At 46.8% G+C, this 12387-nt stretch overlaps 1 protein-coding gene across 4 annotated transcripts in view; it reads right to left on the bottom strand.

The window, feature by feature from the left end:
* Window positions 1-1511: 1511 nt before the first annotated feature.
* Window positions 1512-12387, bottom strand: part of SSH2 (slingshot protein phosphatase 2) — a 226641-nt gene continuing 215765 nt past the window's right edge. For all 4 annotated transcript variants that reach the window (XM_019739497.3, XM_074320331.2, XM_019739499.3 and 1 more), the window contains 2 exons: window positions 10693-11527; window positions 1512-8509 (listed from right to left, as the gene is read on the bottom strand). In XM_019739497.3, coding sequence (XP_019595056.3) covers window positions 6428-8509; window positions 10693-11527 — 2917 coding nt within the window. In that variant the 3' untranslated portion in view covers window positions 1512-6427. The remainder of the gene's footprint in view (window positions 8510-10692; window positions 11528-12387) is intronic.

Genomic DNA, 12387 nt, shown 5'->3' with positions numbered 1-12387 from the left:
AGTCACCCTGTTTTTGCAGCTCTTTGGGCTGTAAGAAGAGGGCTGGGTCAGGTTCTATCCAACCCTGCACCACTTGTAGGTAGGAAAGGAATCTGACTTTCTGCCTTCTACACTGAAAGGACATCTTTTCTTTCCCCTCTCCTTCCTCCTTTTTAAAGAGAGCTAGGCACTCCATTCTAAAGGTAGGGTCTGGGACTGGAAGCAAGAACCTTTCAATCCATCCTGCCCTCAGTTCCATCATCTGGGAAAAAGAGTTGTTCTCCAGGTACAGCAGCCAGGATTCATAGGTATTGCTTGGGCCTGGCATGGCTCAGCCCTGCCCTCTAGCCTTCTGACCGCCAAGGTCTGGCAGAGCGGTGAGTGGGCGGAGCCAAGGCACAAAGAACCAATCAGAGGAAGAAGCCACCTGGGCTTGTTTTCTTGTTACCCGTTTGAACTGTTAGCTGCGCTCTGAACTGCAGTAAGTAGAAGATGGGCATGAATTTCATCTTTCATAAAGCCATTTTCTGGAAGCGGTGGCCTGGCAACTTAGATATGATTTGCTCCATTTTCTTTGGCTAGAAAGCCAAGACTAAACCTATCTATCTAGATTGGTTAGGGACTCGGGGCACCCCTAGCATGTTTTATGAAATGATCTTGCCTTTACCTTTATGCACTCGGAGACCACCATGCAGCCAGAGACCAGTGGCTTGCCCCTCTCACTTGATACGGACGATTCTGAATGAAGCATGCTAACAATTTTTAGTTCAAGGCAGTGTTTTCTCTGGAAACCAGCAAATTGGTTTTGCTAGAAATTTGGAAACTGTAAACTGAACCTTCCCAACACAGCAGTGCTGCCTGGTATGTGATGAATGGCACCACTAAAATCTCTCGTGATAGATCTGTGGAGGGGTGGGAGAAGTGGGGAACCTCTGCCTCCACCCCTAGCCTGTTTCAGAGAACTACCCTTTGGCCCTCTCTCCCTTCCTCCACCATTGACATCAAGTTCTAACGATGGGAAAAGGTTCAAGCTTTTACTTCTTTGAAAAGTCACTCCCCATCCTAGAGTGATCTGAGGCGTCTTGAGCTGAAAGCTTGTGAGCTCTCACCAATGTCCAGAGAGGTCACCCACCCAAGAAATCCAGTCCCTTCTGGGGCAGGTCACAGCAGCTGTCCCAGAGCAGTCATTCTGCACCACAGATGGCAGAGGAATTTTGGTCCCCTTGCTTATTCATTCTAACATTCAGGTGGTGGCTTTGGCAAGGACCTCTTTGGCTAGGCAAGTTCCCAGCTTGGTCACTTGATTGGAACCACAATGTCTGAAATAAACTTTAGTGATTCTATTTCCCACCCAGTCTTAATTTTGTGGGAGGCAGAAAGTTATGTTTTTTTCTAGAGCTCAGCTATCTCTGAAGGGTGTGCTTGATGGAGACAACCACTAATTGCTTCATGTTTACCATCAGTGTTCTCTTCCAATCCCTCCACCTTCTCCAGCATCCACCCTCTTTGTGGCACTTGATCAAGCACACGTGTTTCATCTTCAAAATAAAAATTTATTCAGTCTGTAACAAGAACATTTAATCTGCACATTTGCGCACAAGTTCACATTAAAAACAGCGGAGCACATCAGTAATAAAAAAAATCTATGATACAAGTGGAACATCCCAACCACCGGGAAGATTAAGGAAGGGGATGAGACCACTCTTTATATTCTGCTTCAAATGCCTCAAAAAGGTCCCAGAGATTCCAGGGAGCACCTGCTTTAATAAAATGTGAGAATAAAAGTTTGGGGTGGCCTGGGGTAAAGGTAACAGTCAATGGGAGAGTCTTTTGGACTTGTTTTCCACATTTAGAACAAGTCCTACAAAATAATGTAGAAAGAAAAAATAAAAAGGCACCTTAAGCTATACCGAGCAAACCAAAACCCAATGAAACATAAAAACCAAACAATTCTTTGTGGGCTGATTAGGAAACCTTTCAGGGCCAGTTACCCAATTTTCAGACTGGGTCATCAGCTTGACTTAAGCCCTGGGCCTGAGCTCTGCGTGTGTATACAGGATGCTGCCACCAGGGTCGAGATGAGGACACAGATGGCAGCACTAGTCATACACCCCTTGGGGCATCTTCCAGCCCACGAGGGATAATTCCAGTTTAGAAATCCTGTCCTAGATCTCTGGGGCACTGAGAAAACGAGGCTGGTTCTTTTTTCATAGCAGGAGCCAGGCCTCGTCACCCTCCACTTCCAGGCTGGAAAGATACAAAAGCACCTCGCAGTAGCTCTCTGTGGCATCAGGAACCTCAAGCCCTGGGAGGGTTACGAGTGTGCGGCTTCCTGCCTTGGTGGCAGGCTCTCCCCTAATACGGGGGTCGGGAAGCAAATACATTTATGCCTAATACATGCCTTGTTCTTTTTAGTTTGCAAGGGAAAACAAAGTCCAAGATCCTGTTAAGTTGGATTGGTGCTGAAAGAGCTAAAATGTCACCTCATCTACCATCAAAAAGCAAAAAAACGACACTAGCCATTCACCATTACAACCATCACTGTAAGACACACAATCACTGAAGAAATGACGACTATTTCCACAGAGTGTCGGATGGGAGTGCAGGACATGGATGGAAGTCAGCTCCAGGCTTTCCCCGCCGACCCAGGAGAGCTGACGCCACAGCCTTGCTGTGGGAGGACCCCCAGGACAGTCAGGTCTGGGTGCCTGGAGGAGGGGACTGAGCTGCCGTCAAGACGATGCATGTTTTAATACACAATGTAAACAAAGTATCCACAAATAGTTGTTCAAAAAAGCCAAAGAATGGCTTTGTTTAAAAAATTTAAAATGCCCTTAAAAGTGACCCTTTTTGCATAATGCTTCTTAAAGAAAACAACTCCCACAAAAACATCTTTACCAAACATGCCTAGATCACTTCAGAACTAAAATCCTCAGGTGGAGCGGGTGATTTCTGTGAGCTGCCACGTCTTAGAAGCTTCAGGTCTATCCAACAGCATCTGTCTGGGGCCCTTTAGCAGGAGGGGACCTCAGAGCCTGGGTTGTCATCCTCAGGCTGTCTTTGGAGCTCTTGGTAATTCCCAAACGAGAAAGAGGAAACACAGTTGGGATAAAGGTACAGAACCAGGATAATGCGAGATAAAAGAGCCGGAAGAGGCTGAGATGCTAGTAATGATCCCAAACATTCAGAATCTGAAAGGCAACCAAAACGAGGAGAGATATTACTATACTACAATACTATACGTCTACTACGTATGCTATACACTACTCCTAAGTGTTTCTAAAGTCAAGAAAGGGTTGGGCTTTCTCTCCTTCCTACTGACCAGGTAACCATCCAGACTACAGCTCAAAACCTGTGCTCCTGGGGCTTTTACCCCAATGCACCAAAATGCTCTCTCTCTCACTCTCCCCCCCTTCAGAGAAAGTGAGAGTCAGACTATGGTGGTTTTCAAAATAAAGATAAAGAGAGGCACTGAGCAAGAGGTCAAGACTTTTCCTACTCATCTCTCAATCTACCAGAACTGCTGTTCCAGGGCTGGGTTGTCCATGAACAGAAAAGGGAAACGGGCCACCCGAGATTATAAAAAAGTTTGTAGAGAAGTCTGAAAAGTCCTTGATAACTCATCATATTCTTCCCCTGGACACCGCTCAGCTACGTAAATGAACACAAGAACACCCAGTTGTGGGAGTTTGAGAGCTGGCAAAACCCCATGGCAAGACTGAATTACAGACCCGGTAGAGGCTGTTTATTTAGGCAGGTAAATTAAATGTTAAAAAAACAAATTAAAAAAAATAAATTAGAAAAAAAGGCAGAGCAAGAACATTTCCTCTATTTTTCACAAAGTTTTTGTTCTTCACAGCATTAGCAGGTTTCCTCCCCATCTTTGTTATTTAACGCACTGAGCATTGAACGAAGCAGCAGGGGAGGAGAGAGAACAGTACAGTCTTGACTATCCTGCTTGTACTTCTCGATGTGAGGGATGTCACCATCGCAAGGGACACCACTCTCTTAACCTCCATGCAAATCCTCCTGTCCCCACCCGTGCCAAAATTCCCTGTCCTTTCCCTCTCATAGTGGTGGTGCAATTGCCTCAACAAGATAGGCCAGTTTCGGTGGATGAACCCTGGAAAGTCACAGCCCTGTCTTGCAAGCCTCCTCACACTGGGACACGCCACCTAACGAAACACTTTAGAACACATTAAATGTCCTGGAATCACAAAGCTGTGTGGACGATACATTTGAACATTTAAGGAAACTATTTAGGGACAGCACAGGTACATATAATCACTACACCATAAAGACACTTAGAGCAGGAGGTTTCTGTCCAATCTGCCTCCTGACAGTGACATCAGACCCAACCATGGCTTCCACACGGTGACTAGATTCGCAGCTCCCCCGAGCAGCTATGAGTGGCCTCAGCCCCATTCTCTCTCCCCTTTGGGTCACCCTACTTACTACCTGCCCCCACCAAACACTGGCCTCTGACATCACCTTGACAGTCTGTGAACTTCTCTCTTCCTTTCAGGGCTGTGATGAACCAAAAACCTAAATCTCAAGTCTGTACTCGGTCAATCTCTTAGCAACGGGGACGTCAACCAAAGCAAACGGGAAGCAAGTCTGCAAACCTCTCCAGTTCTGATGAGCTGCAGAGGGTGTCTCATTCTAGGCGAAATCTGTTTTCGGTAAGAAGCAGAAAGTGGCTTGTTTACAGCAGGTGCTCCTATGTAAGGATCGCCACAACAGCAGCAAAGCGACAGCGTCCTAACCGGAGTCATGAGAGGCGACTGCCCTGGGCTGAGGCTTCCCTGCAGCCTCCCAAACCTAATCCCTTAGGAGCTTCCACCCTGGGCAGCAGGAGCCCTCACACACACGCCCTGGCTGTGGTTCAGCTCCCTGCAAACCATGTTCTGAGATTTCAGTCTGAGAGAGGAATCAGCCTTCAGTCAAACTGTGATCTAATGGGAACCTGTAGGGGTTTCTCTGAGGAGGAAGTCACTAACGACACATAATTTGGCAGGAGCTGGCAATTAGAAGTCTCCATTGAAACAATTACAACCACTGTCAATATACTCTGCAGATTTCTACCCACACTCATCAGTTTTATTTCTGTGGTGTCTGTGTTTTCCAGTTGCAGCTTTACTCCTTCTTAAAAAGAATAAATCAAAAAGACCCTATAACATCAACAACAAAACACTGTAAGAAAGTGACATTATGTACATAAATACTGTGTATAAACTAGAGCAATGACAAATCTTCCAGGAAAAGAAAGGGGAAAAAAACTTATGTCAAGTGTTAACAGTGATAGTATCAAAAAGAAAACGTTGCATTCAATGGAGGTTATACATATGTAATGTAACAATTCAAATATCATCTATGAAATTAAAAAAAAAACAGGCAGCACTGGGAGAAACAGCATGAGGGAGGAAAATAAATTGAAAAAAATATGGCCATTAAACTCAAAAGACCCACAGAATTATTCAAGTAATGAAAGGGTTAAAACCCTACCTATGTATTCATTTTACAAGAACACACTGACTTTCAATTGCTGTTTTTCAAACTTGTCGCTATTGGATCTGAGCTGGGAGGATGCTGCAGAGCCCATTTCCGGTAGGGAGGGCCAGGACCACCACCTGTGCGCAGCCCAAGGACCCTAACATTGGGGGCGGCAGCCTCTCCACCCCCGATTTTCCCTCTTCCTCCTAACGCTTTCCTCTACAGAGGACCTCTCGGATTTTGTTTGGGGTTTGCTTTTAATTAAAAAAAATTATTTGCTTGGGGTAAAACCTCTTTGCTTGGTAAGTTTACGCCGGCCATTATCATATCATGCCTTTCTGAAATGATCCACTCTGGAGTACAAGAAATGGATTCCAGAAGACCCGAACCCCCCTGCCCCCAAGGCAAAGCAGAACTCGTCCACTTCAGGAATTCCAACAGGCCGGGGTTGGGGACCAAGGCCGACAGCACGCTGACGTCCAGTCCTGCTGCCCTTCAGCCCATCTGATGCATCAGGTCTGAAGAGCAAACCATCCACACACAGGCCCAGGGGAGCATTTCCAACTTCCGGCTCCATCCCCACTGTCCCCATCTGCTTTCCTTTCTTAAGCAAGCAAGCACACCTTTTCTCTCAGAGGGCAAAATGAGAGAAGCAGGTGGCAGTTGACTGAAAAACAGCAATTTCCCTTTGATAAAGGTGTTCTATGAAAATGAGTATTTTCTGAGGTTTGAATTTTCTAAAAATAAAAAAATGATAAAATGGTCTTGCCGTCCAAATCAATCTCTCTTTCACACACACAGAGAAAAAAAAAAAAACCCAAACCCTGCATGCGCCAGGAACAGTAAAATGACCAAAAAATTATAAAATTAACCAATAAAGTGCATGTTCCTTACATATTACACCTGCCCCTTTTACAAACATTTCTTTTAGAAAGTCACATGTGTAGGCTCAGAATCACATGGTATTATAGAAGGGGTTGGTTGTCCGTTTTTTATCATTTGCTTTTTTCAGCCTCCTAAGCGGGTGAGTTCTGCTGTGCTGCTGCCGGCGGGAAGCCCAAGCCAGCGCCGGGGCTGCGCCTGCCCACTGCGGCCCCTGGGTCTGCAGCAGAGGCCGGCCTCCCTCAGAACTAGTCAATGCAGGTCCTGCCTTGGACAGCAAACACTGCTGACTGTAACCAAACTCTTTGGCGTACTGTACGAGGGGCCTCTCCACGGGCTTGCTCTGCGCAATACACTCTGTTGTTTTAAGTTGCTCTATAAAATACTTGGTGGGCTCTGGGATCTGGGGGGCGTCTGGGTTTTCTGGGGGCTCGTGGGCCTCCAAGGCATGCATGCCGGAGTCCGTTCTGATGAAGGGCTGAAGCAGTTTGAGATGAGGGGACTCAGAGGAGACAGGCTCCCTCTCCAGTAAACAGTCTTTACAGAGGTCCAAGTAACCTAACTTGGCGAGGGAGGCTGAACGCTGCATGTAGAACGGTCTGGGGAGCCCTCCCTGGCACGCGGCTCGGGACTCGATTTCTTGAGTGCGCTCCCTCACCGCACGGGGGCTGTGGCTGAGGCCCTTTCTACTGTCACCACTACAGCTATGTGGGAGGCTACAGGCTGCAGGTGATGGGTCTAGTTTTTCTTGTAACTTCCCAATGTTGTCACCAAGTTTGCTAGTTAAACTTAGGTCTTCACTACTTAGCTGGGAGCCCTCATATGGCACTTCACGGCCACTGAAGAGGGGACCCTCCTGATTTTCTTTCCGGCCACACTGCTCCTCAGAGGGCTCGCCGTCTGTGGTGCTGCTTTGCTCTGTGACGCCTTCCAGGTGGACCACAGTCTGGGGATGCAGGAAATCCAAGTTGGCAGACGGTATGTGAGTTGTGTGACTGACAAAAGGCGCTGCTGTGTCCAGGGCTGCGGAGGGGCCGCTGTCGCCGTCTCCAGGGCTGCTCACGGTAGAGGTCAGGTGAGCGGGCCTGTTGTGCTCAGGAGATGAAGAGTGAGGCGGAGGTAGCACTTTGGGGTGCAGAGAAACGTGGTCGGGGCCCAGCGTCCTGTTCAGATTTTCATCCAGTGCGCAGAGGACAGTGATGGACTTCTCCACTTTCACTTTCCTTAGTCCTTGCTCCCCACTCTTTTCACTCGTGGCCGTTTCACCCTCTGGCCCCGTGTGATCAGGTGACGTGACCGTAGGGGTATACTCAATGATTTCTATCTTCTTGGGAAGGGGAAGAGGAAAGGCCTGCGTCTCAGACCCCTGGCATGAAACCCCAGTCCTCGGCACCTTCAGGCCTCCTTCCTGCTCTGTCCTGGTATCTGGCCCTGGGCACCCCGGGGGAGCCGGCAAGGGCTGAAACTCCAGCAGCGCGGGCGCTGGGATGACGGCGTCTTGCTCACAGTGGGGCAGTGAGCCAGCCTCAGACCCACTGCTTTTCCCTTTGCCCTTGTTCATCTCTGCTTCCTTGGGGACAAATGCATGTTCTAGGGTGGCTCCATCACTCTTCCCTTTCGGTGCTAGGTCTGCCACAGAGGAATCCTTCTTGGAATTCTTGCGAGTGGACAGTGAGGTAGCAGTGGGGGCAGCACCATGGCGCTCCCGTAAGCGTTCCTCCAACTCCAAGGTGGCCCGCCTCACGGAGCCAGGGCACCACTTGGCACCTGGGTGCACCCCGGGGCCCCAGAGTTCTTGTTCCCCCTCAGCTGCTTCCTCTTCTTCCAAGTCTGTGGTGGATGAGTGTGCGGTTAGGCAGCCTTCTGGGTCCCACTTCCCTGAGTCTTTGGCTAGTTCAGGCTGGGCTGTGCAGGGACCCTCATTCTGCTCATGTCCAGGTCTGTGCTCCAGGGCCTGGGCCCCCTCGAGGGGCACTTCCTGGACGGTGTTCTTCTTTGGTGTATGGCACGGGTTAGACAGAACGTCTCCTTTCAGTTGAATCTGTCCAACTCCTTGACTGATGGATTCGATCTCAGTGACGATTTCTTTGACTGAAATTGCATTTTCTGAGTGAGATTGTATGAAGATGTCTGGGCTGACCAGTTCTGAGATTGCCTGAGAGGAGACAATAGTGACATGGTTATGGTGAATCATAGTCTAATTGAAAATGCCTTTTTTTTGTTTACTACTCTTTTTTTTTTTTTGCTTATTAATCCTCTATCCAGGAGAACCTTCTGGCTGTGAGGAAACGAGTCATGGAGTGCCTGGGACCGTCTTCTGCCCAGGACTGTACTCTGTTTTGTCATACAAGAAAAAAACATTCATCAAAGGCAGAGATACAAAATTAGTTACAGGCTGTATCACTGTCTACTGAACTTTCTGTTCTGTTTACTCAAATAGGATTCCAATCTAATACCTTGCTCCAAAAATGAACAGCAATTGGCCTTGGAGGCTCCTAATTTTCCTAACACCAGGAGCCTTCAGAATTTAGGCCATAATGGGGTAAATGAAAACTTTCCTCTCTGGCCTATCAACTTCCAGTCAGTCTAACCTGGCTTGAAAGGAATCGTTGCATGAAGGGCCCTGTGGCCACCTTAGATATGCCCCGTGTTAGCGCAAGATGGACAAGGCTATCATCTGATGTCTGATTTGGAGACACTGCTCTCTTCTCTCCCCTTGCCAGCTTGCATCCACGTCCTCCCACTTCTTCTCCTAGCAGCAGCATCCCAGCACATGAGGGCACTCTGTGTCTGATCACACACAATTTCCAAGTTTCACATGGCTCCCCCCGGGAAAGGTTTACTTGTCTTATGCTGCCATGTGCCTGAGCAAACTAAGAAACTGTGACTCTGCCATGTTACTCTTCTACCAGTTACGAATTCCCAGATGGATTTAGAACAAGGTCAGAGAAAATTGGCCAATGCGAAAACAAGTCCTATAGTAAAGAAATAAGAATTTTAACATCTGGACATGGTCCTTGGACACTTCTTAAAGTGACGTCGTTATGACCATCAATGTACTTTGTTAACATTTTTGTAAGCCTTCAAAGTACAATATTTCTCTAGGCATTGTTCTGGTCTTTCCCCTTCAAAAGCGACTCTGAGCTAGTACAAACTAACAAGGTCAGTTCTGCCTTTGGGAGAAATCTGCCAGGACATGAGGCAGAGGTAAACTTGCCAAGACTGGGAGAGAAGCCACAGCGGGCCTGGTGTGTGTACGGGCTGTGGGGGGAGTGCTCATATGACCAGGGACTTGCAAAAGAGCTATTTCTGTCAGAGCTGCTCCACCGACTGGTCCAAAGGAGAGCTCAAGCGTTCAGGTTCCCCAGCAGAAACGAAACACAGAGGCATAGGCTTTGGGAAGAGGAGACAGAAGCAGAGACGATGACTGCCCTGGGGTACAGTTAAGGAGAGAGAACAGATGAGTAATGGACAAGGTGGTGAATATAAGTAGATAAGACATCAGGAGCTGTTAAGAATCTACTCAGCTCCACTGAATTCAGTAAGTGAGGTTTGATATGTTAGAGTAAATCTGTCATCATTTACTTCCCAACTACTGTATTATATTGACACATTATGTTGATTAAAATGCATCCTAATTTCAGGTGTCAAAATGAGAATAAGTGTGCGTCTTAGAAATGATGATACACAGTAATCCTTTCCCTGGTCTGAGATGGCTCATTAGAGCTCATCTATCTCTGAGAAGAATCTTCGGATTCTGTCTGCTCTCCAATCACTTGCCCAAATCATCCCTCAATTCTTGAATAACACAGGGTTTGAGATGAGGAACAACTCAGAAACATTATTAATAGCAAGAACTCAGCATGGGAATCAGGTGCTACTCCAACACCTGTTTACACATGTCTAGTATCTGAATTTTCTGAGACAGAAAGAAATTTCCAAACAAATCTATCTTCTCAGAGAGACACAAGTCTCACTCAGGCAGCATATGAGTCCCTGGCCTTTCACTGCTGGTGAGATTTGATCTGAACTGCAGAGGTCCAGGGAGGGGACCTCTCCTTATTCCGCCAGGACATTTGTTTTGGCTAATCCCTTCTTCCCTCATCCCTTCTCGGAAGTGCTTCCAATGACACCTAAAACCTGGAAAGATAAATTCCTCAAAGGCAACTGATTTAAAAAAATACTTGAACTCTATATGTTTTCAAGGAAAGTCTCTCTCCCATGCTGCCTTCCTAAATCTTCAGCAACATCAAAAATAAAGTGGACACAGCTGAATCCCAAATATTTTGTCTTTGAAGAGCACTTCATTAGGTGGAGAACTATAAAGACAGTTTTTACCTTTGACTGTTCCTCATCTATCGAAGATTCTTCAGAGGCATGCGGAGTGTTACTCAAAGAGCTGCTTCTCTGATCGTCAGCTGTCACTTCGGAAGGGGCTACTTCTGTCACTGACATGCGACAGCTCTCACTCCTTCCTCCACCCAGTTCCTCCATCCTTGAATGGGAAAAAGATCGTGACCGGGTTTCTTGAGAAAGCTCCACAAACTTCTCCAGGGCACTAAAAAAATCAATGCGGTCTGTACTGAAATCTGAGACGCCAGCCTGGCAACTGGGCTGGGGGCTCGGTGACTCAGGATCAGGGGACATGGGGACGTCTTTCAGGCGAGATGTCAACTCTTCCATAGGCAATAAGTGGACGGTCATGTCTGCTTTCAGTGCATCTGTCTCCAAATCTTCCACTGTTAAGTCTGGAAACTTGTTGGCCATTTCTGGGGCCTGTCCGGGCTGGATTAAGGCTTTGGATGCATGGCAGTTGTCAAGAGGGAATTTTGATTCACTGAGACAACACCCTGACGTGCATCCATTGATGTCATTTAGGTTTAATTCATCTTCAATCTGTCCAGCATGAAATTCCCTGGATGTAAACTCCAAGCAGATCACTCTTTCTTTGGTACGTAGGCCTTTCTGATTTTCATCTTGTGGGACAACATGTTCCACGAAGACGGGAGGTATGGGTGGGTGACTCTCCATGGTCTTCACCTCGGCGATCTGGTCTGCTGAGGTGGTGATCTCCTTCTTGTTGAGTTCTAGCCCTGGTTTGCAGATGGGTTCATGGTGGTCTGAGAGGTCGCTATCTGAATGAGATCTCCAGAGCTTGTTATGCCGCTGCTTGCTGTGGAGGACATACACAAGACATGCCTTACTCTGGTTTATGACAACAGTCAACACCCTCTCAGGAAACCACTCCCAGGGAGACTTAAATCTTAACCTGCAAGATGCTTTGTTACTGCCCAATGGACGCAGGCAATAACCAAATAAAGTTAAACTGAAGATGTTCAATTTAACTAACAGCAAAACAACAAAAACAAATGGGTGAGATCTGACTTTTTACCTATCAGACTGACAAGAACTCAAATGGTTGTTAACAGGCGTTGATGATGGTATGGCCCAACAAGCCCTCTCATTTACAGCTGGTAGAAATGTGCACTGTAGCATTTAAAGAGTGAAAACTCTGGCAACAACATTCAAAACTTGACCCTTTAATCAACAATTCTTTAAGAATTTGTCATGGGGAAATACTACTATAAATGCACAAAGATATACACAGAAGGATGTTCACTCTAACACTGGTCCCAAAAATATGAGACCCCCCACCCCCCCAAGAGGATTTATTTCAATTACAGTTCATACACCTCTATGCTAGGAGGCTGGCAAAAAGTCAGGTAGTTTAGTGGAATGATGTCCAAGGCACACTATTAAGTGAAAAAGCATGGTGAACACATTTGAAATGGTCAGTTCCCGTGTTAGAACAAGTGTAGGAGAAAAGCTGGAGGAATAGCACCAAACTGGTAGTTCTTTCAAGGCAGGCAAAAATACTTCCGGGGAGGGCTTTACTTCAATACTCTGTATTTCTACAATTTTTGAATTTTTAAAATAATGAGAATGGTTAACAATAACCAGAAAAAACCTACAACAAAACAGCACTCAAGTATTACAAAGAGAAACAGTCTATTGGAGCCCATTACAAATCCT

Source organism: Rhinolophus sinicus, chromosome 12 (genome assembly GCF_057876585.1).
Source record: "Rhinolophus sinicus isolate RSI-liver-muscle chromosome 12, RSI-T2T, whole genome shotgun sequence".
Classification (NCBI taxonomy): domain Eukaryota; kingdom Metazoa; phylum Chordata; class Mammalia; order Chiroptera; family Rhinolophidae; genus Rhinolophus; species Rhinolophus sinicus.
This window is presented reverse-complemented; position numbering and strand designations above follow the sequence as displayed.